Here is a 20,454-nt window from a genome sequence, read left to right on the forward strand (position 1 = left end):
GCCCTGTGAGGGATGCTGCTGAACATCCCTTTCTAACCAGGGCTGGCACTGCAGCATCTCAGCCTGTCTCTGGCAGCTTGAGAAAAACACATGGTCCTGTTCATACAAACAACAGGCATTGCAAGAATAGGACAGATTTGGTTTTTAGGGAGTGGAAAGAATCATCTTTGCAGGAGCAGGAGACCTCCTGGGAGCCCTTCAATGTTCCGTCACTTCCTGGTAGGCAAGGATGGACTCAATTTCTTCCCTACCACCAAGAAATCATCCTTCAAGTGACAGCACACAGTGGCAGAGGAGGTACATTCAATCCCCAGGGAGCTGCACCAGTGCTCGTGAATGCTGGACTGGAAACCCAGCCCTGCACTCCAGCTGAGCCTCCCCAGCTCAGCACTGTGCTCCACCTGTTCCAGCACAGCCATGTTTCTGCTGAACTTGCAGAGCTTCATTTGGAACCAAGGGGGGAAAGAACTTTTGTGGTTACCAAAACAAGATCCAAACCAAAAGGATCCACACCAAAAGGATCCAAACCAAAAGGCGACTCACACTGCAAAGTTTGTCACTCACTGCTCCCAAGCCATCCAGTGGCCCTGACTCAGGCTCTTCTGAGCACCTCTGACTGACAACAGATTTTACACGTTTCTGAAGCCCCCAGCTCTGGCACACAACCCCCAGTGCCACCCCAGCAGCACCAGCCCCACAGTAGCAGGCACTAAGGCAGCAGATCAGCTATCACCAACCCCACCCCACACCAGACACCTTACTCTGCCCTGCAGGGTGAGGCCCCATTTTCTGGAACTAAGGCAAAGATGGAATTTGCTTCATCTGCAAGCTATAAATCCTTTCTATCTTCCTGAGCCCAGCATAGATGGAAACAGCTGTGTGGCAGTGTTTCCCTAAGGCTCCAGCTCTGTTGAAGATGCTGAAATACTAATATAAGTCTAAAAGCCGGAGAGCAAGAGAGAAGTAAGTGGCAGGAAAAGGAGGAAAGGCAACCACAGAAAGGTTTGGATTGGAAAGACCTTGAAAAATAATACAATCCAAATCCCCTGCCATCAGCTAGAATATCTTTCACTAAATCAGGCTGCTCAAAGCCCTGTCCAACCTGATCCTTAGCACTTTAAATGATGGGGCATCCACTGCTCTTAAATGAAACAAAATTAATACCAACTCCTCCGAAGAAAAATCTTAGTTTCTTTAAGAGATTTTTGGTGTAGGACAAAACCCATTGTGCACACTGCTGGACAGGGTCTGCTGAGGAAAAGAGGGAGAGGGCAGGCAATACCAAAGACATGAGCATGGAGAAAGAAGCCAAATATATAAGAAGCAGACTGTCAGGACCCATGGCTGGTTGATGCCTCATCCATCTCAGGACTCATCTTCCTCCAGCATGAAGAGAAGATGCTGTCAAACTTCAGACACATCTAGCTCCATCCAAAGACCACCCCAGACCCCAGTTAAACTCTTAGAGCTACTGCTCAGACATCTGGACACTTAATTTTGATTTCCAGCCTAATTCCTCAGCAGCTACACTTCCTGCCAATTCACAATTGTCCACCTTGTAGATAAACATCTTCCCCAAGCTTGAACAGCTCTCCTCTCCTCTCTCTGGGGGGTAAATACGGAGCTCTGTAAGATGATGAGCACCAGCACTTCCCAGGAACTGTGCTGCTCACACCTCCCAGGATCAGGCAAGGTTAATCCCCTGCAAAGCATCACACTGGGGAGTGGCAGCACTGAATCCTCCAGAAACACAGCCCAGACCACAGCAGGTGTTGGAAGGACCTGTACAAACAGGCTGTGCCTGCCTGCATGGCTGGGACCTGTGCAGAATGCTAAGCAGGGCTCAGGCCTTATTGATGATGATTACCATTATGATCATTACTTCTACCACTGCTGCAGTCATACCCAGGGGCCCCCAGGCAGATCCCTGCAAGAGCAAGACATGGTCTCTGCTTTGATGAGTGGATAAATCTGGTGTGAAACAAGCTGCAGCAACTCAGCATGGCAAACAGCATGGAGGGGGGCTGGCAGCACCACGAAAATTGCTACTTCAGTGGTCTGAACACATGCCTTGAGTGCTTCAAATCACAGCAAAATGTTCCTGTTTATAAACTGTTGGCTGCTGCCATTTCATTTTGTTTCAGTCATGTAACCATTTCTAACCTTCTGTTAAAGTTCCATTAAGCAGCTTTTAATCAGCACCTTCTGGCTGAGTTTTGTGCAGGTATCAGGAAATAAAAAGTAAAACTGAAGTCAAGGTGACACTAAGGAAATGCTTTGGTAGGAGATGGGAGGGAGAAGGGGGTACACACAGCACCTGCTCCACAGTCTTTCACTCCAGTGTCTTTCCCCTCTGCCTTCAATATGATCAAGAAATAAAACCACTAATGTGATCAGCTGAACAGACCCTCTACATACAAGCAACACACCTACAAAATAATAATAAGAACCACAAGGCCAGAGGATGCACATCCTAAACATTAACAGCAATGAGCTGAAGAAATTACCAGGAACAGAATTTGCCAGTCTCCCAGCGAGATTCCAGAACTACAAAGGCTGCAGGGAGCCAATTCCAGTGACCCTGCTGGGGCAGCCAAGGCTGTGAGGAGCACGGCCACTTCTTGACCAACAATAGCAGCAGGACAACCCTTGCCCAGAGCAGTGCTGTTGCTCCTATCATCTCCAGCAGAAGGATGCATGGGAAGCCCATGGGCCTCCAGTTAAGCAGCTTTGGCAGGGTAGGAGGGATGAAAACACACTGGGGTTTGAGGGGAAGCTGCCACTCCCCTACCTACAGACTCACAGCTAATCAGGTGGGAAAATCTGTGTCCAACAGAGGACAAACTGAGGCAAAATGGCAGTGCCCCTGTAAGCAGGGAACCAGTGGGGCCTGGAGCCATCTCCCAGGCTGAATTATTGCTGCAGAAATCAGGGACGTCATTGAAAAAACAATTAGGGAGCCTGGAAGAGAGAAGGGAGCTGTAGCAAGTGAAGGAAGTACATTGGGCTAGCTATTTCTCACCCCAGCCCTTGCCTGGCAGATCCCAGAAGCCTCATGTTCTCAGGGTTATATATGGATGGTAATGGCTTTGCACGGGCTGCTGACAGCAACCAGCAGCATGTCACCTTCTGCAAGAGGATTAGCTGAAGCTGCAGGCATGTTGTCACATCACTAAGCCTACCTCTGACCAGGTCTTGGCCAAGCCTCAGCTCTTCCAGGCCTGTCAGATAATGATGGGATCTCTAAAAGCCCAGTGTCAGACAAGGCAAGGGACTGGCACTGACAGAGTCCCCTGGGAGCTCCCGAGTGTCTCCTGGTTCCCAGCAGACCCAGCAATGCCTGACTGACCAGGAACAATGAGAAATGTTTGAGTGCCTTGTCTCCCCTTCTCAGCCTGCAGTGCCTGTTCTGCTCCTTGGGAAAACTTCCTTCCACAAATGGCAAGAAACACAGGACTTTTTTAGAAGGTGATAATGTTCCTGAGCCACATACAATTAGACCTACAATCACTAAAACACTGACAATTAAGACATACTGACCTTTTTCACACAAAAAAATCCTGACTGATCAAGAACAGATTTCCTAGGAAAAAAAGGGCCATATTCCATTATTATTTTTAATTGCAAGAGAATTAGAAAAATAAGAATTTCCACTTGACTTGATGGTGACATTTTCTTTGCATTTTAGAAATGGATTATTTTTTACTTTTTAAATTCCAAATGTCTTTCCCTTCCTATTTCTCACTAAGTTTTGTTATGGAAGGCAGCAGAACAGGTGCATATGACTTCGCTTCTCCCCCTCCAACACATTTTCTTTTTTTGTTCTGAATTCTCCGAAGTTAGAGCGACAGACAAAAAATACCCAAAACACTCATCAGGCTTTTCCAACTTTCCTATAAAATGTCCTTAACTTTAGAAAATCACTCAAGTGTAAGATTTAATATGCTGCTTTGTTTTTCTTTCTCTTTTCCATCACTCTGTAGTGTTCCTGAAAACGTATATGCTTCCAAAAGATAGAGCAGAAAGAGGAAAAAATATACAGGTGATATTTATCTTATTGTACTCAACATAAAAGAGGAAAAAGCGGTGAAGGAACAATGTAGAGCATCCCAAACCAAATACAAAAGCTGGTTTGGCCATTTTCTTGAATACAGCTGAGCTTTTCTTTGGAGAAAGGCTGGAGAGGAGGAGGGGAAGAACTTCCCCCCATTTCTATCTACAGTAAATCACAAGAAATAGAAATGTCCTGCTTGGCCAGAATAGCTACCACTCTCTCCTAAAATCTTTGGCCTTCACTTGTTTCTGATGCAGTTCCATCACAAGCTCTCCATTGTCAGCCAGGGGCATCCCAGGTGCACCAATTTGCAGGTTTCCAGTTGCAAGTTCCAGGGATGCTCCCAGCCATGCACTCCTGCTCCTGGAAACTCACTCCCCTCTGTGTGTCCACAAGCCAGGAACCCAAATCCCACCCTTGCTGCTCAACTTCATCTGGAGAGGACTTTCACAGCAAGAAGTAGAGGGAGGCTGACACACAGTGACTGGCAGGCATTTGTTTTGCTGACATAACAGCTCCAGAGACCATTGCAATGGCCATACAAATACTTTCCCAATTATTTCATATTCAAGAGGGTTCCATAGTAGAGGAAAAGAACTAAAACTAAACTGAACTAAGACAATCCATCCAGCAGACTGGAGAGAAAACACTTCCAGACTTACTGGCCAAATTTATGCCCTACCACTCCCAATTATACTCACATTCCACAGATCAACCCCTTGTTTGTAAAGCACTCCCCTGTGCAAGCGTGAAAGAGCCAATAATGAAAAGGGTTGCTTGAGCCCAAGCTCCTTGAATCATTATGTGTCAGCAGGGACCAAGCAAGCAAAATGCCTTGAAAAGTACCAGTCCTGGCCATGGGACATCTGCTTTCAGCTAGAACTGAGAAAGATCTGTCCCCATGTCCCCCCACAGCCCTGCACTTCCAGGAAGGCAGCTAGCCAGAGCAAGGGGAGGAGATGCCTTCACCTCCTTCTTGATTTGAATGACCTGAGAAAGGGAGGCTCTCACAAACTCACCAACAAAGAGCAAATCTAGAACAGCCTTGCAGTCAGTTCCTCTGAATGAGGCAGTTGTGGTTCCTTCCTAGAAAATAAATACTCACCATCACCTCCTGGTTGCTTGTATGGGTTGTACTTTGGTTTGGGGGCGACCACAGGTGCAAACTTCTTTGGGGTCTGCTGGGTGGACACGGAGATGCTGGGAGTGCCAAAGGTGTGTGTGGTCTCCATCCTTGCAGCAACGTGGCCAACAGGCTCGTTGGTACTCTTGGGGGGCAGCCAGGATGGGTGGGACATGCTTCAGGTCTGAGGAGACACAAAGAGAGTCACACACACATTAGGAGTTTAGGCTGGGGAAATAACAGCTGCAATCCTACTATTTTTCTGGTTTATTAAATCAATCCTACAAAACCCTTCAAAATATGTTTAACTGGTGCATGCTTAACTTTAAATATGTTGTTCCTAATACATAGGACTTGAGATGCAAATTTGTCTTTCTCTCCCCAGCAGGTCAGAATTACTGATCAGGCTATTGTTGGTACCTGCAATAATCATTGCTATTTTCCTCTTCAAACCAGAGCAGAAACAGGCTGATACCCTGAAGCAGCCCATCAATCCCACCCTGCATTCAGTACAGTAGTGATGTATTTGCCTTTCCCTGTTAGGCCTTTTTGAGTACATTAATGTACAACAGTGCAGGTGCTCCGGGGACAAGTCTAGTCACAGACAGGCACACACACTTCCAAAATACACTTTTAGCACTTTTTCACATGTCATTTAGGACCCCATGCCCCAGTGATTTTCATTCAGACTTTTAAGAAAACAGATTTCAGAAGTAGCTAATCATTCTTGATGCCTCCATTTCTGAATGCCCAGCTTAAGACATTTTAAAAGCATGTCAATTTTGAATAAATGCCAGAATCTCACAACCCCTGACAACCAGACTCCTTTTAGACTTGTGTAACAAAAAACAGAGGCAGCCCAAATCATTACTTATTTATGAAAATCTTGGCTTTGGCCTCTTAAAAGCCTACATCACTTTTGAGAACTGGGTTCGGATGCTGCTGAAAATGCTGCCCATAAAAATCCTGTTAATTGCAATGAACAAGTGTTTTTCACCACACACAAACCACACTAGCTGGGTAGCCATGATAGTTCTGCTGTACCATCAGATGGTCCAATGGAGCTGGATTTGAGATTTGATGGAGAAATGAAGATCCCACACAGACAAAAGTCAGTGCTAATTTTGCAGCTCTTGAGCACCCTGTTGCTCCTGCCCATGCACTGCTTTGGTGTCAGAACCCCTTAAGGCTACCAAAACCTGTGACCCCATCAGCAAAGATTTGATTTCATCATGGAAAAGGATCAGTGCCAGAGATAGGAGCAAGATCTCCACATGGTAGTGCAAGGTGAGCACCTCCAGCTAAGAGCAATGACTGTTAAAACTGATGGATACACAAGTGTGCTTATTCCTACCAGGAAATTTACTTCAAAAAACAGCTTCCTGCTTGAGGAGTAATTTCGACTTTAAGCCCCAATGTCTGACCCAACACTAGGAGGTTACAATTTCTGATCATCTTCCACCTGCATCACTCCTTGCGTGAGAGAGGAACTGGCAGGGGCCAAGCACCAGTCCCAACACTTCTGTCTCTTCCTGGCCATGCAGCCTGACTGCTCGATGTGCAGACAGTGGTTTCACAATTCCTACCACCAGTAAGTGAACCTGCTGCACTAGGCATCCAATACCAGTGAAAGAAAGGCACTGGAGCTGCCTAGAAATGAGGCAGACAGGAGCATGGCAGGAGCAGTCCGGAGATGGATCCAAGGCTGAGCTCCAAGGACACGACTTTTCTCCCTCACAGGGCTGCTGTCCAACCCACAGTAAGAGTGCAGAGCATCATTCTGAAAGCAAGAAGTGAAAGGCAGGTCCTCCCCACAGGGCAGGAGAGGAGACCAGTCCCAATGGATCTGGTTGGGCACACAAACCACGGTCCCACTGCCAGGCCCTTCCCAGCACCAGCAGCAGCCCCTATGGACCTGGAAAATGACTGCCACTCCTGCAGTAAGATTCACCTGCACTGCTGCCTCCTCCTCCTACATCCTTCAAAACCGTAAAAGCAGCAATAAAACTCAGACAACTATCTAGGTCTTAAGAGCAGAAAGCAATGAGGGCAGTCAGCCTTAAGAGCTAAACAGGACGAGCCTGCACTCTGCAGAGTTATTACATCCAAAGATGACTGTACCTTACCCTAAAAGCATCCTGGAGTTTAATTCTGACAGGTTTTCAGCCTCTGGCTTGACATCCAATATGAAAGAGCCTCCTGCTACAATGAAGCACCCTCAGACCCTGGACATTAACTCCATGCTGATTCAAAGCTAAAGAAAAAAAATCCCATTACTGACTAGATTATCACCATTCCTGTTCTGGAATGTTCCTTAACAACCCCGAGGCAGCATGCCTTGGTACCACTGAACCCTCATGGTCTGCTGGGCTGATGACAGGGATGGGTTGTGTGATGCACAAACCAAGAATATCTGCTCCAGAAGCAATGTTGCACAGCACTGAGCACGACTGAAGACAATGAGAGAATTTCAACAAATGAGCTTATAAAGCAGACTGCTCCTATGGACAGCTTGGGAGCAGGGAGACCACAGTGCTGTAACTCAGCTGCTGACTGCAAGCTGGCACACAGCTCCCTCTCAGCTAACCTCTAACGCCTTTGTTTTGGCCATGGTGGTATTTTCTAATTGTTTCCCCATTAGCCTTTTCTCTTCCTCTTTCTCCCCATCTCATTTTCTGTTAAGCATTTACTGCCACTCGTTTTTGCTATCTGTGCCCTGACAGTGTTTTCAGCAAGTTCCCTTTTCCTCATCTGTTTGAGCCTCAGCTACCCAGACTCAATTAAATTTAGCCTAACTACTCCGCAAGATCACAGAAAAAGAAAATGAATTAATTTCTTTTGAAAAGCTGAAGGTAAACTTCTGAGCTTGCTATTATTTTCCCTCCATTTTGGCTGGTAAAAGGCCAAAAGCAAGGAAAACTGTATGGGACAGTGGCTTGCAGACAAGCACAGCCCACCTTTCAGCAGACTTCTCCATGCTGGAGCACCATGGCTAATCCAGAGTCACCAGTGCTCTCTCTCCACTCCTTGCAATACTGCCTGGTTTTCCATCAGGAGCCTCTTTGGAGCAGAACATTTGTGATGTGCAAAATGAACCAAAATAGCATAGGAAAACTAGGGCCTAATTCCCTTACTCTAAACTTACTCTTACCCACGTCACAGCTTGAGTGTCACTGTGGTGCCTGCACTTGGACAGGAACACCCAATAGGTAACAGCAGAGCTTTTCTGCCTAGCCAGCAACACAGCCAGCAAACACACCTTTCACTTTTGAGCTATCATCTTCCACTAAAAGTTATTTTTCACTGCAATGCTAACCTACAGATTAAATCTACAGCTGCCCCCACATTTCTGCTGCAAGCAAGAAATTTGTCAGGCACTGTTTGTATTCATTGAGCCCCTTCCTGGCAAACCTCGGTAGATCCAGGCACGCAACAGTTAAGGCAGCAAGGCTGGAAAAGCCTTTGTCAGCAGAGCCCATGTCCCTGGGAATGCTCCCAGAGGGACAGACACCTCTTGCTCCTCTGTCAGTGCCACACCTCTGCCTTGGCCGAAGCCTTCTGCACGTCTGCCTGCCACCCTCCCTCAGCCATCCTTGGTCATGCACAGCTCACAGCTCCGTTCCCAATCTGACTGCCACAGGCTTTTTCTGTGACTCCTTCCTCACTGACCACTCTGGCAACACCCCCTTCCCAAATTCACTGCCTCATCCCCGCCAGAAAATCCCTTAAATCTTCTCTGTGTCACTGTTTGAAAGCCTCTCATTGATCATCTTGACTAACCCTGAACCATCCCAGATCACCACTCTGCAAAGCTTCAGCTGAGCTAAAGATTATTTGTTATAAAGCATATGTACCCTCAATTGAAACAATGCAAGTGCTGGAGAACCCAACACAGCATTAGGTACATTGTTTGGACAAAAAATTAAGCACCATAATCACAGCTTCTTCTTTATGTCTGGCTTAAAATTTAGCTAGATCCACTTTCAACCATTGCATTTTGTTATGCTCTAGTCATCTGCATTACAGATTTGCCTCTCTTCCTTACGTAGATCCTTTCAGAATGCAGCCAGATCATTGCTGAAATCAAACCAAAGCATTTAAATTAAGTATCAATTAAACTCCCTGTAAAGGGCAGATTTCTCTTGATTCTTTCATGTATATTTACTCAGAACATTCTTCAATTTTCCAACTACCTTTTCTAAAATGGTGGCTGATGGCATAAGACCATTTTTAAGAACAGTAACTTAAAATAGAAGAGGTAAAATGATGAATAATATCAAAAACAAAAACCTGACTGAAATCAGCTGTGGACGCCTGAGGTTCTGTTATCCTTCCTTCCTTGGAAGCATTAGTCATCACCTACTTTTGGAGGCAGAGGATAAGACCAGACTAACCATGATAAATAGCATTAAGAGCGAAGAGTGAAATCACACTGCATAAATAAGGCAAACAGTGGGCTCTGGTTCTATCATTAGGAGGATCTTAATGCTGTAAGTTCAGAAAATTCTAACCATGAAAGAATACACCACAGCAGAGGAACTGGAATCCACGAATCCCAAGCTGAGACCGCATTATCTAAAAATGTCAGACCAGGAATATCAATAGCAGATAATACCATGCAGTAATAACAGCCTGACAAGGGTTTTTCACTGCCTTTTTCTTTTTTCAAATGTGTGGGCATAAGAGCTTGTTTTTGCTTTTAATTACAGGATGTCATTCACCTTTGAGAAGCGAAGGTAAAAAACTGAGGGTTTCAAGTCAATTTCTCCTTATATGTGATAAGCAATGGAAGGGTAGAGTACCAATTTGTCTACTTTTGAAATGGTACGTACATTCATCTCTGAGACAGGCTGGCTTTTCTGTGATTAGACTGTACCCAAATAAATCTCCATTTCATTTTCATATTTGTAACATGGACCAAACACTCCTTGGATGTTGATGGACTTCGCCAAGACAGAAGATTTTGTCCCTGAGTTAATTAAGCTAATGCTTCGTAGCGGGTAGCAACAGTATTTAACAAAAAATGAGCAACAACCGTCTGTGCTTACAGACTGTCTGCTCTGCCTTCCATCCCACGCCTCCCTAAATTCACTGCCTTCATGTAGGTCTATGATGTTCTGTCTTAGTATCACCCATGCACAGTGAACCATTACTCCTAAGGCCAAGAGATTGATCAGATACAGGGAATTAGGACCTTGTTTGTTGCCAGTAGATGCAACTGAAAGTTGTGTTGGGGCTTTTCTCTGATACACAATACAAGCATCACCTTCCCGTGATAACTTGAGTTTGTCTCTAAGTGCAGAAAGGCAAACTGCATCCTCCCCACTCCTTCTTCTCTTCCATCCAAGTAAGAGGACTCCAAGAGAAAAGTTTTGACTTTACATCACCTTCCAAATGAATTTTAAAGAACGGCTCTGGAACTAAACAAAGGGGACATCCTTCACAATGCAAAAAATCATGCCACCCGTTGTCCCTTTCTGTTGGAGCTGCAACCTGCATATCTGGATGTCTCTCCTCTAAGCTGATTTGTCTTCACTTTTCTGCCTGAAATTCCCCAAATCACAAACCTCAAATGCCCTGCTAAAATAGAGTCCTTTGCTTTGTCCTTTTCACCTCCAATCTTCTAATTAGTCAAATGCAGTGGCTGAGGCTGACCAGAGAGATTTGCTCTTTACAAACTCCCAAAGCTGCTTGTTTTTCTTGGCACTGGTCCCCTCTGAAGGTTAAATAAATTTATTTCTTCATTTATGGCACATGATCTCTAGCCATGCTCTTGTACTTCTTGTGGCCTTCAAAAGAGGGTATAATGTCAAAATTCAGGTTTTATTAGAGGTCTTTAACCAAACATAGGAAGTGCCATAGGTACTTAAATTCAGCACAAGTTCTCCTGGGATGCTTTTCCCATATGGTACTACTTATTTTCATCAATTTTACATCATATGGCAATTTATGTGATTTGGGGAATTGGGAGTCCTTGGGAATTAAGCCTTCCCTTAATCATTGCTGATCTGCACAACATCTCTAACCAAATTTAACTCCTGCAATATTAACCAGCCCAATAACGCTCATCCCTCAAATCCCCCCCCAACCGAGTCCTGACCTTCATCATGAAGTTTCAGGAACAACCTTGATCACTGGGAATCCTGTGCATGGTGCTGGTGTGACCTCTACCACCAGTGAGCAGTGAAGCTCTAAGAGTCAACAGAGCCACCACGAGACTCTGAGGGGTGATGAAGAGGAATGGAAAACACCATCACCCTCCAGTGACTGCCCTCCTGACCCTAGGCAAACTCAACACAGGTGGACTCCAAGTTCTTGTGGCAAATACCTCCTCAAGATCAGGCTTCTTTGCTTGCATCCATTTTACATGGTTTATGCACAGTTCCTAATGCTTTACTGTAGTCTTTCATAGCAGGTATCAGCTAGAGCAAGTTCAAATCTGCCTCTCAGATTCACAGTTTATTTCAATTGCCTGGATAAGGCAAGGTTTTGTATCTTCATCCCAATTCCCTCAAAGTAAAATAAATAAATGAGTAAATGAAATCCAAGACACCTCAGTTAAACAGGACTGAGAGCATTTACCTATTTCCTGCTATGGGACATCATTAATGTAATCAGAGGAATTAAAGGAAAAAGAAACCTAGTTAGAGCTCTGATGAATTATTCCTCAAAGAATATAATCTGGTAATATTTCATTCTGGTTTTAACAGCTTCAATCAAACTTCCATGGGATCCTCCTGAAGACCACTTAAATTCCAAGTGCACCCAGGTATGAGGAAGTGGTTGGCCCAGATGACATCCAGAGATCCCTTGAGGGGTCAAAATCAATTATTTTGTGACTCAAAAACCCCAGACTGACAGCTGTGACTTTGTCTGCAGTCATAAGGGTTTCAAGAATCACAAACCTGCTGAGTTGGAAGGGACCACAAGGACCATCAAGTCCAGCTCCTGGCCCTGCACAGCAGCATCCCCAAGAGTCACACCACGTGCCTGAGAGCTTTGTCCAAACTCTTCTTGAGCCCTGCCAGGCTGGTGCTATGACCCCTTCCCTGAGCAGCCTGTTCCAGCCCAACCACCCTCTGGGGACAGAACCTTTTCCTAACATCCAATTAAACCTCTACTAACTCTCAGGCCATTCCCTTGGCTCCTGTCATAGTCACCACAGAGCACAGATCAGGGCCTGCCCCTCCTCTTCCCCTCAGGAGGAAGCTGTGGCTGCAGTGAGGTCTCCCCTCAGTCTCCTCCAGGCTGAACAGACCCAGTCCCTCAGCTGCTCCTCACACAGCCTCCCCTCAAGGCCCTTCCCCATCTTCATCACCCTCCTTTGGACACTCTCCAATAGTTTCATGTCTTTCTTACATTGTGGTGCCCAAAACTGTCCACAATATTCAGTATGGGGCCAGCCCAGTGCAGAGCACAGCAGGACAATCCCCTCCCTTGCCTGGCTGGTGAACCCCCAGGACACACTTGGCCCTCCTGGCTGCCAGGGAATGCTGGCTCATGTTCAACTTGCCACCAACCAGGACCCCCAGGTCCCTTTCCATGGCACTGCTCTCTAAGCTCTCATTCCCCGTCCGTCCGTCCATCCATCCATCCATCCAGGGTTGCCCCATTCCAGATGCAGAATCTGGCACTTCTTCTTGCTGAACTTCCTATAGCTGGTGACTGCTCTATCCTCTAATTTATCAAGGCCTCTCTGCACTGCCTCCCTGCCTTTGAGAGACTCACCAGCTCCTTCCAGTTTGCAGCAATATATTGTATTCCACTTCAGAGATGCCAGCAATATCACCTACTGGCAATGCAACATTATATTCCTTATTTTCTAGTTGCAATAATTTGCAAATGAACAGAGCTTGTGCCCATTCTTTTAATAACCAATACCTGAAAAGTAACTTTTTTCCCCTAGCTGCATCCACAGTTCATCTATTTTTCACCAGATCCATGCCAGTTTGAGATGTGACTTTCGTTTTACACTCTTAATCACTACAAGTTCTACAGTATTACTGAGACATAAAAGAAAGACAGCAAGTGTGCAGCGGAAACTGCAAAGGTGTGATGGTAAAGAACAGTCTCTCTGGTACAAAGATGCTTGACAAACGTTAATGTCATCATGAAAATAGTTCATCAGATATCAACCCAATGCTGCAATCATTCCTACTTCAAAACCTTGCCTCTGGGAGAATTATGATATCAAACAAGAATCCATCCTTAGATTTCCCTCTTTGTTCATTTTTCTTGTATCAGCTTCAGTAGTGGAAAAGGTAGAAGGGCAAACTAAACATAAAACTTCTTTTCTTTCCCAATATAATTGCATTAGGAGTTTTGGGATTAGATGCTGGCTATTTGAATTTGGCTGCTGCTGCAAAACACATGCATAAAAGCTGATGAATGAGATCTTCCTTTTACAGCCATGTCACATCCTGGTGTCAGATGACAAACTAGGCTTTAAAATCCCAATAAATTGAACTTGACTTGTCTGTGTGAACTGAAACAAAGAGATCATACTGGCTCCCTGGAGATAGATAGATCTATCTAATCTAATACAACTCTAATGACTGCATTGCAATTTCACCAGAGAGCAAGCTGATTCTTGGCTTCTGTGGCATGAGACAATCCTCAGCTACTCCAAACATAACCATATTGGATAAAACACCAATCCAAGGCCACAGCTACTTGTGGTCACAACAAACCCCAAGGCAATTGTAACAGAGAAGGCAGACCTGCTGGCTTACTCAAATACATTTTATTCCTGAACCTAAGGACCTAAGCCAGGAGGTAGCTCCGAGCTAGCCAGATTTCTTCCAATTGTTATAGTCTCTTCCCCTGATAACTTGACCTACACATTTTTGAGGATGTTGCTGTACCACAAAGAAGTTTGAGATGCATGTTTCAGAAATTTGTATGTAAAATAAGAGAGGAATTTATTAAAAGAGACAGCAAAACCAGGAATGATGCAGAAAGGTTATTCTGGGAGTTTCAGATCATGAGCTCCCTTACACAAATACTATTTTCCTGCATACAATTTATTTTCAAGACTTCTCTGCCAAAAAAAGCTGCCTTTATTCCTTCTGTGTATTCAATGTCTTGCCTATAGCACAGCTCAGTGCTTGGCTTCCTACTTCAGCAAGGGACTGCCAAGCAACACAGAGCTTATCCATCAAATAAAATTATTAAGGGACTGGACTTCCCAGGTGATGGAGATGTACTGAAATCAGGAATATCAAGAGTCCCACTTAAGTGGAACGAAAACAGGACAACAAGAACTGGCAAGGTTAAGGCTGTTGGAACAAACTCAGGTACTTTGGATGCTGATGCTGGCTGTAAACAAGGAGGAATTGTGCAGAACTAACACACAGCTCAGCTGTGAGATATCAACAAGACCCCAGTGGGACCAAATGGGACCATGGCAGCATATTGACACACAGATAATTGTATTAGCTCTGCAGAGCAGTGTGTGTGGCTCAGCCTGGGGAGAAACAGCAGGGATATGAGCTCAGTGGGAAACTGATAGAGTGAACAAGGAAAAAGTGCTGAGTTTGAGGTCGTACCCAGCAAGGCTGGGTGTAGCTGGGGTTTGTATTTATGATGGGGCTCCCTGCACCTCACTCCTCTTGTAAAACACTGTGATTGCAGGAAGAGTCAGATGCTGCCTCACCTGGAAGAACACACATCTGCTACTGGCAGTCTGAACCCCAAGCCATCAAGAGGATTTCTGTGAATGGAAAAGGAGTTGCAGCTCAGAACACAGGCACAGAACAGGCTCCACTCAGGAAGGAAGCATGTGTGGGTCTGTCACCACCATAACCTTCCGACAGCTCATGGAGCTGGCAGTACAATCCAGACTTTGACACTGTACTGCCTAAAAATCAAGCAATTAAATCAATTCATGGGCAGGAACAGTGTCCAAGATCAAAATCTTTAATCCCAGGTTCTCTTCCTCCCAGATGATCCACTTAACTTTTCCTCCCTCAGATCCCAAGCCATCCTGGAAGTCACAGCTTCAGGCACCACAAATCCCTGGATGACATTTTCCTGAGCCTTGCACCAAGCTGTGTCTTGGTTTTGGTAGCTCAGGTTATAGCACTTTGCAAATAATCCTTTTTCCTATGGCAAATCTTGTATCTTAAAACACAAAAGAGTGATAGATGCCAGATGACTGGAAATTGATGTTGCAGAGAGATTGCTAAAGGAAGCAAGATATTTGAGTGTATGAAAACTGTAAGAAAGTGGACAAAACTCTTTGTATAAACAGGCAGAAAAAAGACTACATTTCTCTTGAGTTTCATGACAACAGGTGACTTGACATCAGCAACACACAAGCACTTTATTGTCTCCCTTCTGCAACACAAAGCAAAAATAAAGGTTCAAATTGCTTCCTCCTTAAAGAAGCTGAAAGCCTGCAGTACTGTCAGGAAAGACAGAGGATCTCTGCAGGCTACCAAGTTCTGCTTTTAGCAGGAGACTAAATTATCACCAACTCTAGGTAAGGCTTGCTGTGGCTTTGTCCTGGAAAACCTCCTAAATGAAGAATCCCTTTCTACCTGGTGACTTGTACTAGTGTTACACTATTTTCCCAAAGAAAATGCTTTCCCAGCTCTCCAGCTGAGTCTCCCAATCCATTATGCATGTTCACAGCACTTTATTTGGCCATCTGGACAGAAGCATTTGGCTGTGACATGTTCAGAAGGCCCCTGGCAGTAGTCACAGGCTGCCATTGGATCACCCCTTTGCCTCCTTTCCACCAGAAACAGAAGCCAATGCTCGCCCAGCCTAATCTTGTAGTGCTCTCAAGCCCTGACTGACCTTCCTCTGGCCTCTTTCCACCTCTTCACCATCCCATTTCAACTGGGGCACTCAGGACTGGGTAACAGCCTCAGCAGTAGTGAGGAAAGGTGAGCAAGAACTCATCTCAGTCTACATCCAGGCTGCTCCTGAAGCAGCCCTATATGCAGTTTACTTTATTGACAATCACAGCACACATTGGACTCATATTTGACCGGGTGTTCACTGCCTGCTCCACATCCTTTTGTCAAGAAATAAAAAAGAATAAAGGGCATATTTTGAGATGGTGCCTAAGCTGGAGGAGCTCCACCATGCCATGGGCTGCATGGATAAAGGGTAGGTCACAAGGTGGAGTTAGCTATCCCTACGCTATTTGCAATAAACATGACATATAACATAATGACATACAGCTCTTTAAGAGGACACCTGTTCAAAAGCAGGGGTGAAGGGATGTTCTTAAAGCACAGGAAAATTGGTGAAGGGGAATAGTAAAAGCAAAGGCAAAGCTGATTGTGACACTGTGGAGTGCATGAAGATAAAGCTCTGGTTTAGTATCCATGGACCATTAGTTCTGCTCTGAATAGAAACTCATGACAGAAGACAAGTGCTTGAAATTTGATTTTCAATTCTACTTTGAAACTCATAAAAGCACCAAGCACCAGCCCAAGAAACTATGGCTCTTCCCTTTTAACTCAGTGTCCATTCATTCAAGAACAGTGATATGCAAAGCTCTGGGAGATAATTCCCCAGCTGTTTCAAACCATACTACCAGCAATGAAGTTCAACCCAGCCAGGCATCCACACCAGCCTTGTGAGTTTGCTAAACAATCTCATCCTGCTATAAAACCCACCCCAGTTGCTCCACCACTATCACTTTGCTGCCTTCTGGTTTTGACCATCCAAATTAATCATTTGTTCCCCTTTCCAAAAAATCAGTAGGAAGTTCTGTTGTGACTAAAGAGTTTTCATACTAGACTGGCCACACCAGTTCCCTAGATGCGGAACAGCTCAAATCTGACAGTCTCCAGGAAAATATTCTGATTCTCTTTTACCTTCAGTGCACTTTCTCCCAAAAAATTGGCAGGGTGTGATGGAAGAGAAGAAATTAACCATGAGCAGAGGGTACTTTTAGAGGGAAGAACAAAACTTCTAATATCTCCAAAGATTTTTATATGCTGCTGCATTTTAGCCACTGCTGGCAACCACTCGTTTCTGAGCTGTGCTGGGGCAGGCAGCTGGGTCCTGCAGCTGGTAAGTGCACACACAGCTCCATTTATCAAATGCCCTTCAATAGTTGCTACCACTATCTCTCAGGTCTGAGGCAAAGCATGTTCCCACACACAACGAAGCATCTGAAAGGCATTTCAGCATGCCTCTGCTGTGTAATGCACGTATTTCTCTTTCCAAGTAATACAGCTGCCAACACCTTAATCATTCCTTGGGGACCTTCAACACATCAGCCCTTAAGTGCTTCATTACCTCCAGCAGCTCCTGCAGAGCTCACATCCCAGGTGAGCTGTACACAGCTCCCTGTCAGCTACAGAGAGCAGCCTGAGCTGCAGGAGAGCAGGGTCTGTGCAAATCACATCTAACAGACTATCTTCCACCACTCTTTGTTTCCACAAGTTTGGCCTCGTTTGCTGCAAAATATCTAGGACAAAAGGCAAGGCAGCATCAAGAAACCACATTTGAGCCTAAAATCACTGTTTCTTTTCATGAGATCCTGTGGGAGAGAAGATGCTTGCTCCTCTGCATGGACACTAAGGGGCTATGGAGACCAGTCAAATAACCTTCACTAAAGCACCTGAGCTATGTGTATCTCCCCAAAGCCTCCTTGTTTTTAAGTTAGAAACTGCTGCCTCAAGTCACAAAATATAGTGTTTTGAAATTGTATTGATATGTTCTTGGCACAAAAGAAAAATAAACTGCAAATGCAACCAATACAGAAACTTGAGCTGCCCTTTGTTTCTGCAGGGCTTAAAACACTAAGGGGAAAATCTAAGCAACAAAGTCCATTGATCCACGGAAAGATGGAGTCTGTTAGGACTGGTACACAGATACCTATTTTGAAATTACCCTGAGCACGTGAAGGCATAACCTACCCTTTGAAGCTTCCAGATTGCTCCATCAGGTTCCTTGAGATGACACTGATGGAGACATCATCACAAGGAATCACTTCCAAGTCAATCTCCTTTTTAAAACAAGATACCCCAGGACAATTTTTTTGTGAAGCACCTCCAGTAGGGAACAGTTTCACCTGCTCTCTTCATGTCAGCCCCACTGTCTCTTCTCTGCATCTCCCTCATCACCCCATAATTGAAGTTATGATCAAATGGCTCAAAATAATGTAGGAAGGTTAATTAATCATGCAATGAATACAAACTTACACATATAAGTATGCATAGACATGTGCACACCCCTGACTTTTTTATTCTGCATCATTAGTTCAGGAAACTGGTAGAGGCAAAGAATAAGGAGAGAAACCAACAGTTGCTCACATGGATCAACACTTCCAGGCTCTCTCTTTTGCAGCTCATCTCACTCATACTTGTGGTTTCAACATGTGATTCACATTAGGCCCCCTCTGCTCACCATTTGATGGTTCTGCTAAACAGATGTGAATTTATTTAGTCACAGAGCCTGCTCTTTACACTGCCTCTTTGTAGAACAGATGGGCTTTTTTTTTCCCTGTTCAACAGTGTTCAGACAACGATCATACCCAGTGCACAGGTCTGCTAGGCAATTTCAAAGGAAAAGGAACAACACATGAACACAGGCACGTTCTCACAGGAGTTGTTTTCAGCAGCCTGGACACACCACAAGAGCTGATGGCCCTGATGGAGAACGCCAAACTGCTACATCAGGAACACCCAGACAAGACCAAGGTCCTCAGGGATCAGCCCCAAGAATTCAGCCCCATGAGTGATGCATGCTGCACCTGGCAGGGTCCAGAAGACAGCCACCACAGAGCTCTCCTGTGAAAGCTTGAGTGGAGAGGGAGCTGAATGAAGGGCAGGCTCCTGCAACATTCATGGGGACATGAAAACATGGCATCTCCTGGGACTCTTCAGCTTGGTGAAATAGCCTGGAAAAGCTATCCACTCCCTGTGTGGGCATTCTTCTTTCTGCACTCAGAGAGCCTTTGGCACTGGATGAAGCAGAACTGCACAAAGGCCCTCTCAGAGCAGAATAAGACTGCCCACATGAGAAGCACGCCTGGAACAGCTATTGCACTTTAAATTCACACCCTGGCTTTGTTTTGCAATGGTTTCCCTGTGCAGAAGGGCCCTGGGCTTCAGATTCAGTTCCTGCTCATGTTATCAATAGCACTGCTCCCATCTGAGCATAGGATGTGGCCTATACCAGAGGCCAAATCACAACCTTGGAGAAGGATGAGCTTCCCTTTTACTTTGCACTATCCTGTATATGGATGCACCTCTCTATTGGTTCAGGAACACAACACTGATGACTTCACCCTAGCAAATGGCCCTGCTATGTGGGTAAATCATCTCTGCTCTACCACAGAAACCAAGGATGTGTGTACATGGCACACATGAACACCATGCCCACACTTGTGCAAACATCTAATCCCTCTCCAAAGCAACAGTCCTGTCCCTCAGACACATCTTCGCTTTCCATGCACTGCCCACCCGTTACAAAGATGACCTCAGTTTCTACCAGAATATACTTAGGATACAGGATTAAAGATAATGATATATATATGTATATGTGTGTATGTATATATGTGTATGTATATATATATATACATATATACATATACACACACACACTTAAAATGTGGTTATATGAAAATTATGAGAATTTGGTTTTCTGAACAATGAAACTCCCAATTTCAGAAGGAAAGTAAAAGTGGAATTCTCTGCCTGAAAGGCAGCCGGGACACAGCCTTAACACCCTCCCTGGGGGGCCCTAGAGCTGAACATTTCCAAAGGCAGAAAAATGTGTGGCTTTCTTTTGGGGGGGCATGCATACAATTAAGCCGTATTAAAAAGCTAGTAGGTATTAGGCAGAAAAATATTTTCAATAATAGAAGACTGGGACTGAAAAGGACAGCTGAGACCTTGCAGGGCAGCAGGCACTTCCAGCTACAAAGCATTTTGTGTCTTCTGAGAGTTTTTCCTTTCTTTTTTTTCTTGGCAAGCTCTGAAACACCACAGTATAATTTTCATTCCTATTAATGACCGTACCATCCAAATACCCTGTGTATGGACCATACACCAGCACTTCATTCTTTTCTACATCTTAAGCAGAAGCAAAAAAGCAAAACACTGTGAAAGAGACTTTCATAAGCATAAAGCAAATTTATGTGCCCAATTCCCAGAGGCTGGTTGCTTAACCTTCAGTATGAGACTTCAATAACTTTGAGCATTCAAACAACTTTCCTCCATGTGAGACAAAGGAAATTCCCTCCTCCTTTGTCCCACCTGCTCTGCAGACCTGGTGGGGCTGGTGCTCCTGCTGGGGCAGCACCAGT

At 45.0% G+C, this 20,454-nt stretch overlaps 1 protein-coding gene across 6 annotated transcripts in view; it reads right to left on the minus strand.

Annotated features, from left to right (window-relative positions):
* LPP (LIM domain containing preferred translocation partner in lipoma) overlaps window positions 1-20,454 on the minus strand; it is a 331,785-nt gene that overhangs the window by 209,325 nt on the left and 102,006 nt on the right. For all 6 annotated transcript variants that reach the window (XM_063167037.1, XM_063167041.1, XM_063167039.1 and 3 more), the window contains one exon: window positions 5,160-5,361. In XM_063167037.1, coding sequence (XP_063023107.1) covers window positions 5,160-5,352 — 193 coding nt within the window. In that variant the 5' untranslated portion in view covers window positions 5,353-5,361. The remainder of the gene's footprint in view (window positions 1-5,159; window positions 5,362-20,454) is intronic.

Source organism: Melospiza melodia, chromosome 12 (genome assembly GCF_035770615.1).
Source record: "Melospiza melodia melodia isolate bMelMel2 chromosome 12, bMelMel2.pri, whole genome shotgun sequence".
NCBI lineage: Eukaryota > Metazoa > Chordata > Aves > Passeriformes > Passerellidae > Melospiza > Melospiza melodia.